The following is a 24,759-nucleotide window of genomic DNA, read 5'->3' as shown; positions in this document are numbered from 1 at the left end:
CATAGAGTTGGGTCCAATAAATATTTGTAGTAAATAATACAATACATGAACTCTAGTGGAGATGTGGTCTAGTGGCTTTTATTATTTCCTTCTCAAAAAGGGTTGCAAACTCCAATGCATATGGTGCCGGGAGGCTGAGAGAGAGAATGTGTAGCTGCTCTAAAATGCACAGAGACCAGTCAGCCCCTGATTATTCTTGCCACTGAGAATTTGGGCTCAGTGCAGCCAGATTTTCTGATATTTTTATTTAAAGAGACACCCCAAATCCAGATTTTCATAGCAGATCATTGGTGTTTAAACATTGTCTCAAATTGTTTTCAACATCGTTTGTTAGGGCCAGCTGAAATGTCTGCCAGCCAAATTCAGACCAAGGCCCTCACTTTGCTACGCCTCTTCTTCCACCTTCCTTAATTTCCAGGGCAGTGAGGGTTTGATAATGAGACAGCCTTGAATGGCTTGTTGATCAGAATTTAAAAAGGGAAGAAGAGAAGGGCCTCCCACACACATAAAAAAGCGCAGCCTAATAAGATTCCCATGTGGGCCCCCTCCTAAAAAAGAAATCGAGATCAGAGAGATAATTCGCTGCCAATCAGACCACAGCAACCAGAAATGCGGCCTTCTCTTTGTGAGGCTTGAGGTGTTGCTGATAAATTAAGCAGGGCCCAAGGACAGTCCCAGATTCTAGAACCCCACTCAAGTCCTCGGATTGCAATTACAAGGTAAGAAACACCACTTAGACCCCGTTGCAGAGTACTATCTTCATAACTGAGGTGCACATACTTGTCCATGGATGTCTTTTATTTAAGCCTGGATTATTTACTTCCTCGGATTTTTTTATGACAAAGCATCACTGATCCCCCTGTCTGGGCAGCAGCATTTCTTATCCAGCATCACTGGGCAGGCTCTCAGATGTGCAGGCTCAGGCTCAGCATGTAGCAGCTGCTCTAGCAGGTTAAAGCTGAAGGGGATGGAAGTTGAGACTGGATGAGCTCCCTGAGAGCTCACGCCTCAGGATGGAAAGGTGAAAAGTTCCAGGTGGAGTCTTATCTGTTCTGGCAATTATGCAGTGATCGTGGAAGAGTCAGTGACCCTTTCTGGGTCTCAGTTTCCAAATCTGTAGACTAAGGGAGCTGCCAGGTATGGTTGTTACCAGAAGGGTGTCCTGATCCAGACCCCAAGAGAGGGTTCTTGGATCTTGCACAAGAAAGAATTTGGGGCAAGTCCATAAAGTGAAAGTAAGTTTATTTAGAAAGTAAAGGAATAGCTCTCTCTCCTCCTGCCATCCAAGATGCCGAAAGGAAAGAAGGCCAAGGGGAAGAAGGTGGCTCCGGCCCCTGCTGGCATGAAGAAACAGGAGGCCAAGAAAGTGGTGAATCCCCTGTTTGAGAAAAGGCCTGAGAATTTTGGCATTGGACAGGACATCCAGCCTAAAAGAGAACTCACCCAGTTTGTGAAATGGCCCCGCTATATCAGGTTGCAGCGGCAGAGAGCCATCCTCTATAAACGGCTGAAAGTGCCTCCTGTGATTAACCAGTTTACCCAGGCCCTGGACTGCCAAACAGCTACTCAGCTGCTTAAGCTGGCCCACAAGTACAGACCAGATCCAAAGCAAGAGAAGAAGCAGAGGCTGTTGGCCTGGGCCGAGAAGAAAACTGCTGGCAAAGGGGACATCCCCACTAAGAGACCACATGTCCTTCGAGCAGGAATTGACACCGTCACCACCTTGGTGGAGAACAAGAAAGCTCAGCTAGTGGTGATAGCACACAACGTGGATCCCATCGGGCTGGTTATCTTCTTGCCTGCCCTGTGTCGTAAAATGGGGGTCCCTTACTACATTATCAAGGGGAAGGCAAGACTGGGCCGTCTAGTGCACAGGAAGACCTGCACCACTGTCGCCCTCACACAGGTGCACTTGGAAGATAAAGGCGCTTTAGCTAAGCTGGTGGAAGCTATCAGGACCAATTACAACGACAGATATGATGAGATCCGCCGTCACCGGGGCGGCAATGTCCTGGGTCCCAAGTCTGTGGCTCGCATCGCCAAGCTTGAAAAGGCAAAGGCTAAATAACTTGCCACTAAACTGGGTTAAATGTACACTGTTGAGTTTTACACACATGAAAATAATTAAAATAATACAAATTTTAAAAAGAGAAAAAGAAAGTAAAGGGATGAAGAAAAGTTACTTCATAGGGCAGAGCAGTGGTGTGGGCCACTCAGCTGCTTGTACTGATAGTTATTTCTTGATTGTATGCTAAACAAGAGGTGGATTATTCATAAGTTTTCTGGGAAAGAGGTGGGCAATTCCTGGAACTGAGGGTTCCTCTCCCTTTTAGACCGTATAGGGTAACTTCCTGATGTTGCCATGGCATCTATAAACTGCCATGGTGCTGGTGGGAGTGTCTCTTAGCATGCTAATGCATTATAACTAGCATATAATGTGCAGTGAGGACGACCAGAGGTCATTCTCATTGCCATCTTAGTTTTGATGGGTTCTGGTCACTTCTTTACCACAACCTACTTTAACAGCAAGGTCTTTATAACCTGTATCTTGTGTTGACCTCCTACCTCATCCTGTGACTTAGAATGCCCTAACCTCCTAGGAATGCAGCCCAGTAGGTCTCAGCCTTATTTCACCCAGCCCTATTCAAGATGGAGTCACTCTGGTTTGAATGCCTCTGACATGGTGACTCAAGCCTATAGTCCCAGCTACTTGGGAGGCTGAGGTAGGAGGATCACTTGAGCTCAAGGGTTTGAGGCTGCAGTGAGCCATAATATACCACTGCACTTCAGCCTGGGTGACAGAACGAGAATCCCACTAAAAAGAAAAGAAGAAAGAAAAAAGAAGGAAGAATTTTAAAAAAAGGAAGGAGAAGAAGGAAGAAGAGAGCTGGTTGTGAAATGGCTTGCAGGTCCTCCCTGATGTGGCAGTCTCTGATTCTGTGACTCCATCTCCCTTTGTGATACCATCCACTTCCTCTGGTGTCACATAGGACTTCAGTGATGCCCATCAGCATCTGCCAGGCATGGAAGCAACAGGGCATGCAAAGATCCAAGAGAGGGGATAATAGAGCGGGCTTCCTCCACATTTCCCTTGACCAGATCAAGCTGATCGATAGCAACTTGGGTACCAAATCTCCTAGCCGGTGTGCCCACTTATTCATACCATGACCTTGCAGGAAGCCAAAAAATTTCACCCCAAAATATATTTCTTTGACATATTTCAAGATGGCTATTCAGAAGGGCTGGAAATAGAAGAGTAGCTAAGAAGCTGTCTTTTGCAGAGAAATTTGCATCTGTAGAGAAAGCCCGCATCCCTGCAGCCAGGCTTTCTGAGGTCCTCCCTGGTCCAGATCTAGGAAAGATGAACTGAGAGTCTGACATCTCTCAAGATCTGAAAGGAACATTTCCCACCTTTTCTCTCTGAGGGCTGCTACCCATGAGGTTTCACCTACATGACAAGACCACCTTTGCTAGCCAGGCGTCCTCTTCTCTCCCTTCCATAACCTGTTTTGCCACTGTAAACTGATTTACCACCATAACCTGTTCTGGGCTGGGTTCTGGGCCCCCATTCTTTGTGTAACCTCAAGACGGTATAAAAGCATCAACCATCTGGCCATTTCTTTGAGATCTTATATTATGTCAGACTCCCATGCATATCAGTAAACTTATATACTTTTTCTCCTACTAATTTGCATTTTCTCAGTTGATTTTTAGAGAACCTTCAGAGGGTGGAAGGGAAGTACTCCTACAACCTCATATCCACCTCTGTCCATTTGAAGAAAATTGTTCTGAACAATTCTGGGAAGAATGCTGAGAAAGAGATTATTTTTGACCACAGACCAACTCAAATATCTTTCTTCTTAATCCTCTGAATAAATGATTCATGGAATGCATGCATTTTAAGGAATTGAATGCTTTTCAGTTGTTTTCCTGGAACTTTCCATTTCTGAACAGTAATAAATATACCCAGACATATAGCTGAGTGACTATCAGAATGTCCCATGTGTCTGTTACATTTGCTCCAGAAAAATTCATTAATAAATAAACATATTCCATAAACATGCCAGATAAAACAAAGGTAATGAGATTCACTTTTAACAAGTCAATATTGAGAATAACAAATGATGACTTTTTTAGGGGATTTTCCTGTAAGTTTCCTGAAAGCCCCATATATCTTTTCCTTCACCTACTTCTATCCATGACTATTTTCTCCTGATTAAAAATTTACCATCCCACAATTAAAAATCCAGTCAATTACACAATTACAAGAAAATGATAAGAATGTGGAAAATGGCAAAGAAACATGGGAGTGAGTCTTCTGATTGCTCAAATTCTCTTAATGCCCCAAATGAACCAAGGCTGCTACCCAATGTACTTTCTCAGGGGGATTGGAGTGTAGGTGGGATTGGCAGCCAGGGTCAAGTGTGATTTGAATATTATCATTATTATATTATTATTATTATTGAGACAGTCTCACTCTGTCACCCAGGCTGGAGTGCAGTGACATGATCATAGCTCACTGTAGCCTTGAACTCTTGGGCTCAAAAGATGCTCCTGTCTCAGCCTCCCCAGTAACTAGGACTACAGGCACATACCACAATGCCAGCTATCTTTTTATTTTTAATTTTTGTAGAGACAGTGTCTCACTATGTTGCCCAGGCTGATCTCAAACTCCTGACCTCAAGCAATCCTCCCACCTCAGCCTCCCAAAGCACTAAGATTATAGATGTCAGCCCCTGCACATGGCCCAATTTGAAGAATATTAAAAGTGTATTGTGCTGAAATGGCTTTCCCCACTGTCACTGGGTTCTGTGACTTCCATTCTGATGGTGTCCTGCACATAGTAAGGACTCGAATGAATGAGTTAAGTCTTGATTGGCCAAGGTACAGGGTCACATTTGTTTTGTACTATAAGGTTTGCAAAAGTCCAAGGTAGAGAAGAGTATCCCACTAGGCTTTCTCAGCTTAACGAAAATACTCCCTAAGCTTAAAATGGTATTATGGAAAGAAGAGGAGATTTGGAATCTTATAGACCTGGTTGAAGCCTAGCCCCACACTTGCAAACCAGTTTCATGATCTTGAACAAGATCTTAATATCCCTGAGTCTCAGTTTTACATTCATCTTCAAGTAGCTGTAATAAGGTCTAATTCACAGAATGGTTAGGGGTAGAATAAAATAACCTATCTAAATTACCTAGAGCAGCAATGAAGATAGCAGATAATCAATAAATATTTAGGTTTTTCTCCCAACCCATCTCTACCCACCAATCCTTCGGCTTTAATTACTTTTAATTCAGCTTTTCCATGTAACCAAAGCAGGAAAAAATGTCTAACAAACTATTCAAAATATTTTTTCTCATTATTAAGTACATTACATAGTGATTTATCAATCAAAGTTGTATTATTATTTGTTTTTGGAACTTAATGGTTAGAATCTGAAAAAAAGAAGAACCATTCTGAGCCCACAAAAAGTTTTTCTCTATAAAGAGTTTGAAGGTCTGCATTCACTATTTTTGCAGACTGAACTTTGTTTTAAGGAAATCCTTTGATTGTATGGATTTGAAAGAAAACACTGCAAGATTGTCCCTGCTGCTTTGGAGTGACCATTGACCTGAATGCAATATTTCACATTGAGGAGAAATTTGGTTGAACAATTAGAACATTGCTAGACTTAATTGAGCTAAAGCCATTTAAGAATGTCTTGCCAAAAAAAGAATGTCTTGCCTTTTGATGGTGGTGGGGGTGATAGTCTCTGGGGAGAGTAATGGAGTGTTCTTAGCTCTGTGTGACTCTAGAGGGCCTTCTGCACACTGATGCTTGTGCTCTGGAAACTGTTGGTGGAAAATCTGGATTGGAGAGATGGCAGGAGATAGAAAGGACCTGTGTTTCTTTCCAGAAGATTCTTCACACCAGGGCAGAGATGGTGGAAAATACTGGCTTGAGCTTGGCACGGACCAACACAGACTAGTGTATCAATTCTCCTAAGTGATGTTATCAATGAATAAACGACTCAGAACATACTGATATCAGACCATTATGTTCCAAAGATATTATCCTGCTGGAGACACAGAGCAAGGTCATTACCCTGTGTGTAGGAGTGGGTTCCTCCGGAGGGAAGTAGATACTTCCATTGTTAATTCTTGAAGGAAACGGTAGATTATGGAACAGGAACCCAGGGCAATTGGGTGTGGGACTTATGCTGAGCTTCCGGCAAAACGTTTCTTCTCTTTCTGCGGCTCATGACATCCTGGCATCAACTGTCCTGTGAGCCATCCATGGAAGAAGGTCTCTTCTGAAGCCACAGTGGACGTAGCTTAGGTAGATGCAGTGAAGAATCGCTGTGCCCAGGGAAGCCGTCAGTAGTAACAGAGCTGACGGGACAATGGCTCAGAGAGGAGGCAGTGCTACAAACACAAGGACCTAGTGGAGAGCACACCACAGACATGTCGCACTAGGGGGCTGCCTTGGGAGAGGCAAATGTTCTTCCTGGTAAGGGGAGGTTCAAGCCAATGTCAGATAATAAAGGAAATCTAATCACATCGTATATTCATAGGCTTCTTAGGTTTTAATATTTTGTTTACAGATGAATCATTTCCCTAAGCCTGCTCGTCTCAATTGACCTGGTTAAAATTGTTTCCAAACCCAGCAATTCTAAAGAGCAGAACTTGATCAGAATGGAAACTTTCTGGACTTGCTCACTAAACCTAAGACCCTCATCTCAGCCCACCCAGTGAGCATACCTGGAGTTTTTGTTATTTCTTTCAAAAGACTCCCCCAGCCACCCCATCCTACCTTTTAACAGAAAGAAAGGAAAAAAAATGTGTGTGGATTCAGCCCCGCCATACTGGTATTTATGCACCAGAGACAAATTATGTCTTCATTATAAATTCAGTTCTGAATTATGCTTCACTAGCAAAACGCTCTGTATTATATTCATAGAAGAAGACTGTGTGATCTCCCAACCTCAGCTCAGATGGAAAGAACACTTCTGTGCGGCTGCTCACCCTAACCTGATCACATTTCCAGACACCACCCCAGCAAATTAAGCGGATGCTAAAATCACTTAGAAGCGTGTCTAATGCACAGGATAAACATGAGCTACTGGAAAGAGGTATAGGATCAGTAATACAAAAGAAAAAAGGAAAGAAAGCATAGCCCATTTGGAACAGAGGGAAGAAATCACACACCACTCGACAAGGGAAATTGCTGCATTTCACCAAGGCAGGTGCACCAGGCATGTTTGTATATTAAATCATTACCAGGAATTAAAGAGCCCATGTAAGAAGGCAATGTTACAAATCGATTCACACGCTATTTATAATTCTTTAACAATGTTTGATGTTCTGCAGTCAGAAAAATAGATCATGGGAATGGTTTGCTGAAAAAAATTAAACACACGGTATTTATTTCTCTCTGCTGAATGAAGCGCTGTAACCACCATTTATATTTTTTCCAATGCCATAAAAATGTCTTTATTGTTATGCACAACACTATATAAAACATGGTGCAAAGAGGATTCTTGCTTACTCAGGCTTGAGAGTAGAGGAAACAGCCAAAGGAATGGAAATCAGGGCTCCTAGAAACCACATTCTCAGGCCCCATCCAAGAGTCTGAGAGGGAAGACCAAGGTAGTCAGCCTAACAGCCTTCAACCTCACCCTGAAACTGGGAGCAGTTTCCCTTGAAACTGGGAAAGAGAAAAATGTTTCAGTTGTCCTTAGAGTTCGTTTCCGGAGAGCCAGGCCTGAGTCTTGCAAATGGAAGTGAGAAGGAAAGTGACAGAAATCAAAATATCTCACCACAAAATCAGTTCCCTGGCATCATGAGTATTTTACACTAAAAATCCATAGAGACCGTCAAGTGCTGGAAGAGACTTTTGCCTTATCTACATAAAGATGGGATTGGCTGGGTGCGCTGGCTCATGCCTGTAATTACACACTTTGGGAAGACAAGGCAAGAAGATCACTTGAACCCAGAGGTTCAAGACCAGCCTGGGCAACATGACAGGGAAAAGAAAGAGAGAGATAGGACTGACCCACCAACGAGAACAATTGTTCTTGTTCTCCTCCTTGTTAATGCATTATCCATTACAGGAAAGAAGACCATTTTTCAAGACAATGACTGTCTCAAATGATCATTTAAATTCCAAAAAGAACATTTGCAAGTTAATATCTGTTTCTCCCCACTTCCAATAGCCAAAGCAATCTTAGGCAAAAAGAACAAAGCCAGAGGCATAAGGCTATAGTAACCAAAACAGCATGGTACTGATATGAAAGTAGACACCTAGACCAATGAAACACAATAAAGAACCCAGAATTAGAGCCAAATACCTGGAAGCCACCAATCTTCAACAAAGCAGATGAAAACATACACTGGGGAAAGGACACCCTATTCAATAAATGGTGCTGGGAAAATTGGATAACCACAGGTAGAACAATGAAACTGGATCTCTATCGCTCACCATATATAAAAATTAACTTGAGATGAATTAAAGACTTTAAGACCTGAAACCACAAAAATCCTAGAAGATAAAATAAGGAAAACTCTTCTGGACATTGTCCTAAGCTAAAAATGTATGACCAAGATCCCGAAAGCAAATGCAACAAAAAGAAAAGTAAATTAGTGGGACCTAATTAAATTAAGCTTCTGCACAGCAAAAGAAATAATCAGCAGAGTAAATAGACAACCTACAGAATGGGAGAAAATATTTACAAACTATACACGCAACAAAGGACTAATATTCAGAATCTACAAGCAACTCAAACAAATCAGCAAGATAAAAAAAATCCTATTAAAAAGTTGTCAAGTGACGAACAGACATTTCTCAAAAGACGACACACAAATGGCCAAAAAACATGAAAAGATGTTCAACATCACTAATCATCAGGGAAATGCAAATTAAAGCCACAATGAGATACTACCTTAACCCAGCCAGAATGGCCATTATCAAAAAGTCAAAAAACAATAGATGTTGGTGCAGATGCAGGGGAAAGGGAACACTTAAAAGACACTGTTGGGGTTGCTACAACTGTGTCCGAAATTGGTGAGTTCTTGGTCTCACTGACTTCAAGAATGAAGCTGCGGACTCTCGCGGTGAGTGTTACAGCTCTTAAGGTGGCGCGTCTGGAGTCTGTCTCTTCTGATGTTCAGATGTGTTCAGAGTTTCTTTCTTCTGGTGGGTTCGTGGTCTCGCTGGCTCAGGAGTGAAGCCGCGGACCTTCGCAGTGAGCGTTACAGCTCTTAAGGTAGCGCATCTGGAGTTGTTCTTTCCTCCCTGTGGGCTCGTGGTCTCGCTGGGCTCAGGAGTGAAGCTGCAGACCTTCGCGGTGAGTGTTACAGCTCTTAAGGTGGTGCGTCTGGAGTTGCTCGTTTCTCCTGGTGGGCTCGTGGTCTCGCTGGCTTCAGGAGTGAAGCTGCAGACCTTCGTGGTGAGTGTTACAGCTCATAAAAGCAGCGTGGACCCAAAGAGTGAGCAGTAGCAAGATTTATTGCAAAGAGTGAAACAACAAAGCTCCGACAGTGTGGAAGGGGACCCGAGAGAGTTACCAAAGCTGGCTCCGGCAGCCTGCTTTTATTTTCTTATCTGGCCCCACCCACATCCTGCTGATTGGTAGAGCCCAGTGGCCTGTTTTGTGCGGGGGCTGATTGGTGCGTTTACAATCCCTGAGCTAGATACAAAGGTTCTCCACGTCCCCATCGGATTAGTTAGACACAGAGTTTCCACACACAGGTTCTCCAAGGCCCCACCAGAGCAGCTAGGTACAGAGTGTCGATTGGTGCACTAACAAACCTTGAGCTAAACACAGGGTGCTGATTGGTGTGTTTACAAATCTTGAGCTAGATACAGAGTGCCGACTGGTGTATTTACAATCCTTGGGCTAGACATAAAGGTTCTCCAGGTCCTCACCAGAGCAGCTAGATACAGAGTGTCGATTGGTGCACTCACAAACCTTGAGCTAAACACAGGGTGCTGATTGGTGTATTTACAATCCCTGAGCTAGATATAAAGACTCTCCACGTCCCCACCAGACTCAGGAGCCCAGCTGGCTTCACCTAGCGGATCCCGCACCGGGGCTGCAGGTGGAGCTGCCTGCCAGTCCTGCGCCCTGTGCTCGCATTCCTCAGCCCTTGGGTGGTCGATGGGACTGGGCGCCCTGGAGCAGGGGGTGGTGCTCGTCGGGGAGGCTCGGGCCGCACAGGAGCCCACGGAGGGGGTGGGAGGCTCAGGCATGGCGGGCTGCAGGTCCCGAGCCCTGACCCGTGGGAAGGCAGCCAAGGCCCGGCGAGAAATCGAGCACAGCGCCGGTGGGCCGGCACTGCTGGGGGACCCAGTACACCCTCCGCAGCCACTGGCCCGGGTGCTAAGTCCCCCATTGCCCGGGGCCAGCAGGGCTGGCTGGCTGCTCCGAGTGCGGGGCCCACCAAGCCCACGCCCACCCGGAACTCCAGCTGGCCCGCAAGTGCCGCACACAGCTCCGGTTCCCGCTCGTGTCTCTCCCGCCACACTTCCCTGCAAGCTGAGGGAGTGGGCTCCGGCCTTGGCCAGCCCAGAAAGGGGCTCCCACAGTGCAGTGGGGGACTGAAGGGCTCCTTAAATGCCACCAAAGTGGGAGCCCAGGCCGGGGAGGTGCCGAGAGCAAGCGAGGGCTCTGAGGACTGCCAGCACGCTGTCACCTCTCACAACCTTTATGGAAAACAGTTTGGAGATTTCTCAAAGAACTCAAAATAGATCTACCATTCGATCCAGCAATCCACTACTGGGTATCTACCCAAAAGAAAATTAGTCATGATACAAAAAAGACACCTGAATGCATGTTCATCACAGCACAATTCACAATTGCAAAGATATGGAGTCAACCTAAGTGCCCATCAACTGATAAGTGGATAAAGAGTATGTGAGAGAGACAGAGAGAGAGAGAGAGAGATTTATATATATATATATACACACACACACATATATCACATACACAGATTGTGATATACATATATCACAATCTCTCCATATATATATACACACACACATACACACACACACACACACACACACACACACCATGGAACAGTACTCAGCCATAAAAAAAATAAATAATGCTTTTTGCAGCAACTTAAATGGAACCAGAGGCCACTATCCTAAGTGAAGTAACTCAGGAATGGAAAACCAAATACTGCATATTCTCACTTTAAGAGGGAGCTAAACTATGGGTACACAAATGACACAGGAGGCGGGGCAGAGAAGTGCTGGGAGAAGAAGGGTGGGGTCCCTGATGAGGGCTCCACCCCTAGGCCTGTGCGCACAGACCTAGGTGAGGACAGGCATTTCTGTTTTCATGCCAAAATGTTGCATTTCCCAAGACCACCCTGGCCTGCCACACCTCCATCCTGTGCCTATAAAAACCCCAAGTCCCTGTTGGGAAGAATACACAAGCAGCCGGACACCGAGAGGAACACAGTGGCAGAACAGCACACCGACAGGTACCAGCAGACTCCAGCAGGCCATGGACTGGCAGAACGACACACAGGAATGGCTCACAAAAGGATGGAGGTGCCATTCCTGTGTGTCTGCAAACCCCTCCCCACCACTCAGAAAACTGGAAGCTGAACTACTGGCTCTGGCTCTCATCACCTTTGGAGGACCCCACAGAAATTCCTGTTCTTTAGCAAAGGGTTCACCTGAGACAGATGTCTCTATAATGTCACAGACAAAACATCTTCATTTTCTTCCCACAGCTTTGGGGGACTTGCTAGAGCTCTATATACCATGAGGCTAGAGCTAAGTTTTCTCACCACTTATGGAGAGAGTGAAAGAATCTCTGCAGTGGTAAATCATCCCCACCTTGAGGAAAGGCATGGATACGGAAGGAAACCAAAATACTTCACTCCAAAGCCTACTTCTTTGACATATTTCAAGATGGCAATTCAGAAGGGCTGGAAATAGAAGAGTAGCTAAGAAGGTGTCTTTTGCGGGGAGCTTTGCCTCTATAGAGAAAATCTGATTCATGCAGCCATGCATTCTCTGAGGCCCACCCTTGTCCGGATCTAGGAAAGATGAACTGAGAGTCTGACATCTCTAAAGATCTAAAAGAAACATATACCATTTTTTCTCTCTGAGGGCTGCTACCCCTTGAGGTTTCATCTACACAACAAGGCCACCTTTGCTAGCCATCCACCCTCTTCTCTCCCTTCCATAACTTGTCTTGCCACCGTCATATGATTTACGACCATAACCTGTTTGTGGCCATGCTCTGAGCCCACATTCTTTGCGTAACCTCATAGCTAATGCATGCGGGGCTTAGTACCCAGGTGATGGGTTGATAGGTGCCACAAACCACCATGGCACACGTTTACATATGGAACAAACCTGCATTCCTGCACATGTATCCCAGAACTTAAAATTAAATTAAATTTTAAAAAAGAGGGAGAAAAGCTTCTGAGCCTCACTGAGGGGGTGGGGTCATCTGTGTTGTCCCCCATGCATATTATTAATAATAAATTTGCATGCCTTCTTTCTTATTAACCTGCCTTTTGTCAGTTGGTTTTTCAGTAAAACTTCCAGAAGGCAAAGAGAAAATTTTCCCTTGGCCTCTATAACACCAGCTAACCAGAAGTAGGCTTTGGGGAAAGCGTGTGCTTTGAGTCACCCAGAACCATCAGTGACACTTTCATTACCCTTACCCAGGCCTCTGCAGCATGTGACACTGGGTACCTACCACAGCCATGCGATTTCCTCAGTGCTGGGTGAACCTAAGGGAAGAAGACTTAACCTCTGCCCTCCAGGAGCACACAGATCTTTATTATTTTTTTAATTTATTTATTTATTTTGAGACGGAGTCTTGTGGTCACCCAGGCCGCAGTGCAGTGGCACAATCTTGGGTCACTGCCCCTCTGCCTCCCGGGTTCAAGCTATTCTCCTTCCTCAGCCTCCGAAGTAGCTAGGACTACAAGGTGTGCACCACCATGCCTGGCTAAATTTTGTATTTTAGTGGAGACAGGGTTTTGCCTTTTTCTTTTCCTTTCCTTTTTTTTTTTTTTTTTTTTTTTTTGAGACGGAGTCCTGCTCTGTTGCCCAGGCTGGAGTGCAGTGGCACGATCTCGGCTCACTGTAGCCACTGCTTCCCACGTTCAAGCAATTCTCCTGCCTCAGCCTCCCGAGTAGCTGGGACTACAGACGCACGCCACCACACCCAGCTATTTTTTTTTTTTTAATATTTTTAGTAGAGACGGGGTTTCACCATGTTGGCCAAGCTGATCTTGATCTCCTGACCTCGTGATCCGTCCACCTCAGCCTCCCAAAGTGCTGGGATTACAGGCCTGAGCCACCGCGCCTGGCCGGGTTTTGCCATTTTGCCCAGCTGGTCTCAAACTCCTGACCTCAAGTGATCCACCCACCTTGGCCTCTCAAAGTGTTGGGATTACAGGCGTAAGCCACTGTGCCTGGCCCAGGAGCTCACAGATTGCAAAATAAGTGGAAAGCATTGTGAAATTAAGTAATCTGAATTTAAAGCTGTTGGATGTTAGGTTTTGTTTTTTTCTTTTTCTTTTTTTTTTTTTTTTTGAGACAGGGTCTCGCTCTATCACCCCGACTGGAGTGCAGTGGCGCCATCTCAGCTCACTGCAACATCTGCCTCCTGGGTTCAAGCGATTCTCCCACCTCAGCCCCCTGAGTAGCTGGGATTACAGGCATGCATCATCACGCCTGGCCAATTTTTTGTATTTTTAGTAGAGACGTAGTTTTGCCATGTTGGTCATTTCGCTATGTTGGTCTCGAACTTCTGGCCTCAAGTGATCCGCCTGCCTCAGCCTCTCAAAGTGCTGGGATTACAGGCATGAGCCACCATGCCTGGCCAAGCTGTTGGTACGTTAGAGTATTCTGAGCCTTGAATGAAATGTTGCTATTCACCCTGAGCCACACAGCACATAGTGAACTTCTGCCTTTTTTTTTTCTTTCTGTAAATAATTAAGACTTATTGGTAAGAATAACAAGTGGCTCCAGAGATAAGACCCACTCAGATCTTTACCTCTAGTCAGGTAGTAATAAAATAATTTTCCTTGGAATGTAGCAATCTGTAACCAATCAAATCGCTGTAACCTATGCACTAGTCTTAGGTAGAAAATGCTGTAATCCTGCTAATACTTCCCTGTGTCTGCCTGTATAAGTGAAACTTGAACTGCTTCGCTTTGGAATATGGGCCCCATTCATTTAGAATCTGTGTTTTCCAGGTGGCTATCCTTAAGCTTTATGCTCAAATAAATTCTATATTTAATCATATTTTAAAATCTTATTATTTAAGGTTGACAGCATAATGCGAGTATTATCAGTGGCTAATATGGGGGAAAACTGATAATATGGGAAATTATCAGTGTCTAATAAAGGAAGAATCCCAAACCAGGATGAGGGCGTAGCGAGTCAGGACTTCTCAAGGACAAGGTAGTACTCTAATGCCTATCACAGTGCCCTGCATAGAACAGGAACCTACGAGGCTGGGCGTGGGGGCTCACACCTGTAATCCCAACTACTCGGGAGGCTGAGGCAGGAGAATCGCTTGAACCCGGGAGGTGGAGGTTGCAGTGAGCCAAGACAGGGCCACTGCACTCCAGCCTGGGTGACAGAGCGAGACTCTGTCTCAAAAAAAAAAAAAAAAAAAAAAAAAAAAGAATAGGCACCTGCTGTTTGCACCAAACTGCACTGAATATGCACTAAACTGACTGGGAATCTTCCCTCTGCCCAATGAATACCTCCTTTTTGCCAGCACTACCCATCTCCCCTCCATACCCTGTCTTCCAGCAATGCCCCTAACAATACAAAAGGTCTGTTTTGCAGAAGGTATTAATATTACTGGAATGTGGGTTTAGATTATCTAGGTTTAAATTCTGTCTCAACCACTACCTTGCCTTGTGAACTCGGACAGGCAATTTATCTTTTCTCATCAGCAAAACAAGGGGACTGTTCTAGGATCTCTGAGTTTCTTCCAACTTTGAAACTCTACGCTTCCAAGTTTCAATGTAAAAAATAATCATTTCCAGGACTGCTAAGAAGATTTTTAAAAAGCAATGAATACACATATGCCTTATTAATCATTATCCAAGTGCTATGGATGCGTAGTCCACAACCTAACAGAAAGGATAGGAAGGGTGATCAGTTCTCCTTTGAGTATTCTGCCGGGTGTTCTACACTTAAGAACCTCTAGTCAATTTTATTTGAGTTCAGTCGCATATTTCTTAAGGTCCAGGTATGTCTGCATATATTATAATTTTCATAGACACACACAGTTAGGAACTTTGCATTAGGTACTTGGCAGGATTTTCCTCCAAATACTCTTTTATGCCATAAATTAATTCTCCAGGTCGTCCTCTATAACTGCCTTGAAGATGAGTCTACCTTTGGAGGTTTCAGTGGCTAAACTGAAAGGGCTCCAATGTGTTCTGACTTCCAAGCCTTAACAAACACTGCACAAACAGGTCTGCATGTATGCCCATTTTTCATCTGTCTTTATCTGAATTATGACATAATTCATAAAGATATTTAGAAATAGCTGGGTGTTTAACTTTATGTAGACAATCATTGTTAGCTGAATTTTTCACAGTACTTTTGCAAATGTCTACCAACCTCTTTCAGACTAAGCCCCACAGAGACAGTATGCACCATTTCCAGGCCAAGCCTTTTAAGAAGTAGTCCTCGAACAGTTGACTTTTTTTCCCTAATGTCTAATTCTGAGATATGATTAGTGTTGCTATTACAAATAGTATCTTATTTCCTACTACAAGCTTGTTGGTTATTGCTGGAATAGTACAATACTACACACACAGCTTCTATTCAGAACCTGGCTGAATTCTCTTCTAGTTAAAGTTTACTCATTGATTAATTGAGCAGAAAGTGAATAGCTAAGAGCTCAAATAGTTGAGCTAGACTTCCTGGGTTCTAATCCCAGTTCCAACATTTTAGTTTTGGAAAATATTTGTCGATACGCCTTCAAATATTTCAAACCCTCCATTTGTTTTTTCACTATTTTGGGGTCTCTTTTTATATGGGTGTTGATGCTTTTGTTTCTGCCTCCCTGTAGTTTAGTCTCTCAATCTTTCTTTGCATGCCTTCCTAATGTTTTCTTTAAAAAAAAAAAAAAATTGGACAGGTGCGGTGGCTCACGCCTGTAATCCTAGCACTTTGGGAAGCCGATGAGGGTGGATCACGAGGTCAGGAGATCGAGACCATCCTGGCTAACACGGTGAAACCCTGTCTCTACTAAAAACACAAAAAATTAGCCGGGCGTGGTGGCGGGCGCCTGTAGTCCCAGCTACTCAGGAGGCTGAGGCAGGAGAATGGCGTGAACCCGGGAGGCAGAGCTTGCAGTGAGCCGAGATTGTGCCACTGCACTCCAGCCTGGGCAACAGAACAAGACTCCATCTTAAAAAAAAAAAAAATATATATATATATATATATAGAGAGAGAGAGAGAGAGAGAGAGAGAGAGAGAAGGGATCTCACTATGCCCAGGCTGGTCTCGAATTCCTGGGACCAAGCGATCCACCCACCTCGTCTTCCCAAAATGCTGGTATTACAGAAATGCACCACTATGCCCAGCCACTTTTGTAATTTCCTGACCCAGTCTTTCATCTTATGTATTCTTCAGCTTTATCAATTTCATTATGCAATCATCCATTAAATAATAAAACTTTCATTTCAATAATTATATTTTTAAAGTTGATATTTCAAATTGCTTCTTTATACCTGTTTGTTTCTGTGGCATCTTTAAAAATAGTCTCTTTTATTTCTCTGGTGATATTAATTGTATTTATTTTGCCTTCTCAATCTGTTTTACTTTTGCTTTTACTTCCTCTAGGAGAGTTCTGCCAGTTTGCTGCCTTTCATTATATTTACACTCCTCAGATGCCTGGGAATTTCCCTTATGTGTTTGCTGGGCTTTGTTTGTTTGTTTGTTTTGAGGCAGGATCTTGCTCTGTTGCCTGGGCTGGAGTGCAGTGGCACAATCACACTCAATGCAGCCTCAATCTCCTGGGCTCAGGCGATACTCCTGCCTCAGCCTCCTGACTAGCTGGGACTACAGACGCACAACATCATAGCCGGATAATTTTCTAATTTTTTTCTTTTCCAGGCTGGTCTCCCTTGGCCTACAAAAGTGCTAGGATGATAGGCATGAGCCATCGCACCCAGCCATCTTTGCTTTTTATTCTTGTAGGACAACAGTTGCTTTTGCTAGTAATGTCTATCTGAAGAGGTGGATGAAAACCTAGGATCTAGTTTCTGTCCCATAGGTATTAATAGGCCTAGGCTAGAGAGGCCTTAGAATTGTAATCTGGGCTCAAACATTCCCTGTTCTTCCAGCTATCCCTCTCCCCAGGGAACCTCAGAATTAACCAGGGACTGCTGTGAGCTGCACTGATTTGTAGTGTGCCATATTCTGTCCCTGCGATAATGGCTTTGCCCTTGGGGGAAGTGTGAAGTTTCCAGGCCTGCTAATTCCCTCTCTCATCTATTGACTTCCCATACCAGCTGGGCTCCTGAGCTGCCCTGGGGCAGCCTAACCTTGCAGCTTCAGGCTGGCTTTCTTGCCACCTGGCAGCAATCAGATTAACAATGGCCCCTTTAGAGAAGGGAAGAGAATATAATTCTGCCACTATTCTCAGCCCCTCTCCCTCTTATACCACCTGGCCCTTTCCCACTCCAGGCAACCTTCACACAACTGCTGCTCTTCCCAAACTAGCCCTCCCCCACACCCCACCATTTGACTCTCCACGTTTCAGGCAGGTTTGGTCACTTTCTGACTGCCACTGTCTGATAATCACAGCTGTTTAATTCACTTAGTTTTCTTTCTTTGACATGGTATCTCCGGGATTTGAGGAAGGAGTCAGCAATCTGTGGCAATTCTCCATCTTACCCTTGAAGTAGAGAGTGCAGAGAGCTTACTAGTCCAAAGCAAAATTTGTGCTGAGAGACCTTGGATACAATTAAGTCTCTAACTTCATTAACTAGAACCATACAGGAAAAAAAAAAAAAACAGTCCTGAATTTTTGCCACACCTCCTGGTGGGCTTCCTTGCCTCCAGTGGCAAGCTCCGATCACCTCCCTTTTCATGTCAGATTGCCACCAGCTCAGTCATTCTGACATGTCACCTTCAGCTGGGCATCTGCTCCCTCAAAAATTGCTGGTGAAAAAAAAAATTGCTGGCGGCATTTTATCATGAACCCCAGGTTTTTCAGCCTGTCATTTCAGTCCCTCCACTAATGGGTTCACCCTAATATTCCAGATTTTTATTTTAGGCAGGAACCTTCTCTCCAGTCCCTCAAAACAAACTCACATAATTTCCCTTCTATTGTGGATTTCCTTCTCAGGACTATCCTTTATTTCTGCCTCTTAGCCGCATGCCACCCAACCTAGTTCAATGCTGTCCATAAATGGTCACCCTAGTCTCCTCAGTTGAAATCCCTGTTTCCCTCACTTGAGTTCCTAAAGCAAAGATTCAAACACCATTGATTTGGGTCAGCTCACTGACTGCTCTCAAATATTTTCAAATATCCTCTATTAGCTTATAGATTCCTTGAGAGTAGGAGTTTTTTCTTATCATATATATGATAGCCTTGAACATGATTTACAAAGGAATCAATAGTTACTTGTTGTTTATTGATTGATTGAAGCCTGCAACTAATTCCAAGAGTCACATTGCTTGAAAGAGCCTAGGCCAGAGAGAGGTCAGCTGTCTCGTTTTCTTTCTGCTCTCAGAACTATGCCCAGCATGGAAATATTTGAAACACTACATAATTCTATCCTTGGCATCAAAACAGCTTCATTTCTACACAAAATCTATGAATAGGTAGCATCTCTGGCATCTTATAATGAAAACCTTAACTAATAATAACTTATTTATTGTGCTCCCATGTGAAAGAAAGCAATGCCCTTCTAGGAAGTGTATGTGTTTAAAGAAAGTAGGCTGAATGTAGTGACCTTGACTTATCCAAGTTAGCGGCCAGAAAGCAAATGGGATTCATCCCAGATGGGATTAAGCTTGCAATTGTTGCTCAGTACTAGATAAGCTCATGAACAAATCTAATTACCTGATATCTAATCTGCCAGCCTCAATAGGTCACCCTTCATTACTTGGGAGCATCTTACATTTACAAGACAATTGGAAATGCTGAAGTCCTGAACATCATGATCATTCACAAAATACTTTATTACAGAAAGTTTACTCCTGAGCAACTTGAACTTGTCTATTTTTCAGCTCTGAATTTTGCCATTTCAAAGCAGAAATAGAACATTTGTAACTATAGAGGCCTCCAATGCCAGTACCTCAAAATCATACACATGAAAGTTAAAAATATTGTCACTTGAGAAACCTTAAAGACAGTTGCATTAGCCCGCCCTTCCTTCCCTCCTTCCTTCCTTCCTTTCATTCTTTCTTTCTTGTTTTATGTTTTTGTTTTTTGTTTTTTGAGACAGGGTCTCACTCTGTCACCCAGGCTGGAGTGCAGTGGTGCGATATTGGCTTACTGCAGCCTCAACCTCCTGGGCTCAAGCCATCCTCCCGCCTAGGCCTCCCAAGTAGCTGGGACCACAGGCACACGCCACCACGCCCAGCTAATTTTTGTATTTTTTGTAGAGATGGAATTTTGCCATATTGCCCAGGCTGGTCTCAAACTACTGGACTTAATCCATCCAACTGCCTTGGCCTCCCAACATGCTGAGATTATAGGTGTGAGCCACAGCACCTGGTCTTGAATGAGCCATTTCTATCTTTGACCTCTGTTATATTCAGCTTTCTCAAATACAAAAGAGGAAAAGTTGGGAAATTTTCATCAATGAATGTAATGGAAAAGAAAGAAACTTAAAGCTAAAGAGCCCAGGTTAAAATCTTGTTCTGACAATTTTCTAGCTGTGTAACTGGGGACACAAACTCTCAAAGACTCATTTTTCTCATCTGTAAAATGCGAATAATAAAACCGATCTCACAGGATACCTGTGAGAGTTAAATCAGTTAATACATGTGGAGATGATTAAATAGAGCACATTGTCAACTAGAAATTATTGCACTTATGTTGGCCATGATCATTGCTTTCTTCGTTTAAAAAGTCATAATGCCAATGTATTCATGGCCCTAAATTAGGTACCCTAATAGATCAGAAAAGGGTCCCATTTAAAAACATTGTTGTTTAATTAGCATATTTTATAATTCACTGGAGCACTATCTCTAATACTCAGGAGCATGAGTTTTACATTGACTAATACAGTTCAAACATTCAAAGCACTTAGCTTCCAAGGATACTGTCTAGAAATCCTGACATGGTCACCTAAGAATAATTAAATGAAAGAGCTGTAGCAGCAGTGGCAAGAGGCTTTCTCATGTTGCCAAGAGGCAGGCATTTGTTGTGCAAATTTACCTCGGGCTTTCCTTGTTTGTCTCATTGATACTTACAGAAAGACCTCCTACTCTATGCAGAAACCACTTCAAAATTATCTCCAAACGAGAAGGGTATATATTTTTTCAAGGAAATACATTTTGCATCTTCCTTGATTGTGTATATCAGGACTAAGCAACCCAAGAATCTGCTTTGTAAAACTTCTTTAAGAAAGAAATTCCCATTATAGAATAAAAAGAAATTATACCTCAAAGAAGGAGATTAAAGGGAGAAAAGCTATGTATTCAATGTTTCAACCAAGTTTATTTTATTTATTTCTTTGTTTGAGGCAGGATCTCGCTCTATCACCTAGGTTGGAATGCAGCAGCGCAATCACAGCTCACTTCATCTCAACCTCCTGGGCTCAAGTGATCCTCCCACCTCAGCCTGCTGAGTAGCTGAGACTACACGCACATGCCACCACACCCAGCTAATTTTTTAAATTTTTTTGTGGAGATGAAGTGTTGCTATGTTGCCCAAGCTGGTCTCGAACTCCTGGCCTCAAGTGATCCTCCAGCCTCAGCCTCCCAAAGTGCTGAGATTATAGGCATGAGCCACCGTGCCTGGCCTAGAATAACTTTAAACATCTTTAAACAACTTTAAATGCAGAAATCTAGGAACAATTTTATTACCTTTGTGTATTTTGGTTATTTTGACTTCTCTAATAAGCTATTATGATGTCTTTCCAAAATTCCTATTTGATATGGAGAATTTTTTAAAGCATATGTTCTACTATCTCATTTGCTGGCAAAAGAGAAAGAAAGCAAAGCAAAGACAGATAGTAAATTATGGATTAAGGTTAAGTATCTCTAATGGTATGATGGGTTGTTCCAATGCATATTTTATTTATATTGTCTGCTATTACTGGGCTGTTGAAGTCAGCACTGTGTATTAAATTTCGTTTCTTTATATGTTTACTATTACAATTCAAGTAATAGTCACTAATAAGAGTTACCAGCCATCATTTACAATAGATCAGGCACTATGTTAAGATCTTTACATACATTATGTCCTTAAATCCCTGAAACAACCATTGAAGTAGACACCATCTGCATTCGTACTTTCTAGTATGGAAAACTAGCTGATTTGCACAAGGTTACACATCCAATAGGTAGAAGATTCCATACCACATTGGCAGTGTCACAGGATCCTTTGGGTGTTGCTTTGCCACCCTGAAACTTCTGTGGCAGGCAGCGCCTCTGCTTGGGTTTTGTTCACACCCCCTGGACTCCTTCTGCCTACTCGGTCCAGCAGGCTCTGCTTGGCTGATGCTCCCGGCCCAGATCCCACGCCTGCCAAGGGCGAGTCAGGTGCAGAGCAGCAAGGGGTGTGAGAGTGAGTGAGCTGGGGATCCAGCCACTGCATACAACCAGGTGTGCTGGCTGAGGCAGGCTGGGCAGCTCAAGGTGCCAGCTCTGTGCGAGGCTGCGGCTGGACCAGACATACAACAAGCGGCTTCCGCTGCAGGCACCAGTGTCTGGACAAGGCTAACATGATGGTGCCCAAAAGCTCAGAGACACCAGGAACCACAAAGCCCCAAAGAGGGTGTTTCAGCAGGTAACATCCCTGGCTCAAAGAGGTCTGGGCTCCCAGAAGGGCCACAACTCTTCTCTCCTCATCGTCCACAACACGATGAGCAGGGAGGCATGTTTCAGCCCTGCTTGTGGTACAGCTCTTTCAGTCCGCCATTTGCGGGTCCCAAGCTCTTGTCTCAGGTCCAGGAAGAATGAGGTTGGCAGACAACTGGAGGGTGAGCAAGGTGGAGAGGAGCTTTACTGGCAACAGAACAGCTCTCAGGAGACCTACAGTGGGTAGCCCCTTTCCACAAGCAGGTCCCACCAACGACTGTATAAGTCTGGCTCAGTCTGAGGTTTATAGGAGCTCAGAAGGGAGGAAGTGCATGCTGATTGGTCCATGGGTGGCCATGGTTGGGCCTGGAAAAAGCACCTTGAGTTCTCACTCCTGGTCTTGGACTCCACCTGGAGCCAGCATCCCAGCCCCCTCTCCTTCCCACCTAGGAAACTGTCTGCCTCCTGCCACCATAAACATGCCATCCACGACACCCAGGCTGTTCATGCTGAGCTTCCCCTAGCCCCCGGGCCTCCCTCTCAGAGTTCGTCAGTGCCTGAAGTTTCAGAGGGGGCTTAGAAGGCCAGGGGGATGATGTGTCACTGCGGCCCTGAGTGTGTGCACACCTGGCTAGGTCACGACAGCGCCCAGGCTCGGCTTCAACTTTGCTTCAAGATCAGAGTGGGCACTGGAAGCGGGGAGAGACAAGAGAGAGGGAGCAGGCATTTCTGAGCCTGACAGGGCAGGGAGGCTTCCTGGGTCCCCAAGAGTGCAGGGATGCCTGGGTCTGGAGCCATGGCTGGGCAGCTGCGCCCGGGAACACACGGTTCCCGCCCCACCAACTCGGTAGGGGGCAGGGCTTCTGCCTGTTTCCAGCCCCCACTGGCTCCACTGAGCACACAGCCCTGGCCACGCCTCCCTCACTGCAACTGGCATCCCTGCAGCTGCTGCTGCAGTTGGGCCGCCACTGCCATCGGTAGCGATACAAACGACCTACCAACATATACGGCTGCTACTATGCTTATAGAAAGTGCCATTGGCCAGGCTCGGTGGCTCATGCATGTAACTCCAGCACTTTGGGAGACTGAGGCAGGCAGATCACTTGAGTACAGGAGTTCAAGACCAGCCTGGGCAGCATGGCAAAACACTGTCTCTACCAAAAATACAAAAATTAGCCAGGCATGGTGGTTGCACGCCTGTAGTCCCAGCTACTCAGGAGGCTGAGGTAGGTGGATCGCTTGAGCCCAGGAGGCAGAGGTTGCAGTGAGCCAAGATCATGCCACTGCACTCCAGGCTGGGCAACAGAGAGAGAGAGACCCTGTCTCAAAAAAAAAAAAAAAAAAAAAAAAAAAGCTTATCAGATATTAGTAATTATAGTTTTGATAGAATACTATGAAAGTATACTTATTTATAAAAAGTCATCTGCCACGACTCTATTTTTGTAGACTTTGTTTAAAAACTTGCTGATATTTGGACTATATTGCTTGTATGTTATTTGATTAAACAGTTTCAGGTAGGTAAACTATACCTAGACTAGGAAAATTGCACCTTAGACCTAACTCTAATAAGTAATGTATTTTCCAACATCATTTTACTTTTGAACAGCTAAATTACGTAGACCACTAGTATCTGGGACAAGGTACTAAAGAGAATCTCACCAATATTTAATACCCAACAATTAAATGGTGAAATAACCCTAACCTTGAATTCTCTCATAAGTTTAGGTTATGCCCTGAACATTACATTTATGCTATAATTTTGTTTCATTTTGGTTTAAAGAAAGAAATTCTAATGGACAATGCCTTATTGAGCAGCTGTGGTCAAATATTTATTAAAAAGAACATATTGATTTGCAGATTAAAACTGACCACATATGAACTCTTCTTTTCCAGTGACATTCTTATTTAAGGTATTGATTAAAGACTTTTTATGCAGAAAGCTTTTTTCTTGTCAGCTCAGTTATGCTGGCTTTTGTAATAAGCTAATTTGATTTCCTTTTTTAACCTTTGTTTGATTAGGGGAACAGACATTTGCATTAAAATTCAAGAGAGATGAAGTCTATCATCGATCTTGACTTCCTCATGGACCTCTTGTACTCAGCGAAAGATGATTTAGAGAATGTCAAGAATCTTGGAACAACCATAATGAGAGAGAGAAAAAAAATCACTTCAGACTTATATACCAGGAAGGGCTTATTTGACAGAAAGGGCAATTGCATTTGGTGGATACGTTTTAGAGAAATCAAATCCAGGAAGTTTAATTTTGTTCTTAGGCCAAATCATTAAAATATCTATGGGATAAGCTGCCATTAATAAAGTACTTGCTAGTTAAACCAAAACATTTCAAAACATCCAAAGAGTTTAAGCAAAACATATACATTATTACTTGTCACAAAGGGATACTAAAAGTAAATTCTAGTATTTCTTTATAAACATGTTCCTAGTAAAACACTAACTTCAGACAGGTTTGGAATTTAATCCTCTATTGCTTTCTCTGAGAATTGTGGGGGTAAAACACTAATAGATTAGCCCAAGTCTTTCATGAGTGTACCCAGGATTAATCCTCTTTCACAATAGGACTCAAAGCTATTTGCAAATTTTTTTTTAATTAAAAAAAAATTTTTTAGGCCAGGCACAGTGGCTCACGCTTTAATCCCAGCACTTTGGGAGGCCAAGGTGGGTGGATCATGAGGTCAGGAGTTTGAAACCAGCCTGGCCAACATGGTGAAACCCTGTCTCTACTAAAAATACAAAAATCAGCTGGGCATGGTGGCGTGTGTCTGTAAT

At 43.8% G+C, this 24,759-nt stretch overlaps 1 protein-coding gene across 1 annotated transcript; it reads left to right on the top strand.

Moving 5' to 3' along the window:
- Positions 1-1,288: 1,288 nt before the first annotated feature.
- LOC107976957 (large ribosomal subunit protein eL8-like) lies at positions 1,289-2,096 on the top strand. Its single transcript, XM_054660975.2, has one exon. It carries the CDS (start codon positions 1,289-1,291, stop codon positions 2,066-2,068), a length of 780 nt encoding a protein of 259 aa, XP_054516950.2. The 3' UTR covers positions 2,069-2,096.
- Positions 2,097-24,759: the final 22,663 nt, after the last annotated feature.

Source organism: Pan troglodytes, chromosome 8 (genome assembly GCF_028858775.2).
Source record: "Pan troglodytes isolate AG18354 chromosome 8, NHGRI_mPanTro3-v2.0_pri, whole genome shotgun sequence".
NCBI classification, from domain to species: Eukaryota; Metazoa; Chordata; class Mammalia; order Primates; family Hominidae; genus Pan; species Pan troglodytes.
The sequence above is the reverse complement of the archived record's forward strand: the minus strand, read 5'-3'. Positions and strand labels throughout refer to the sequence as shown.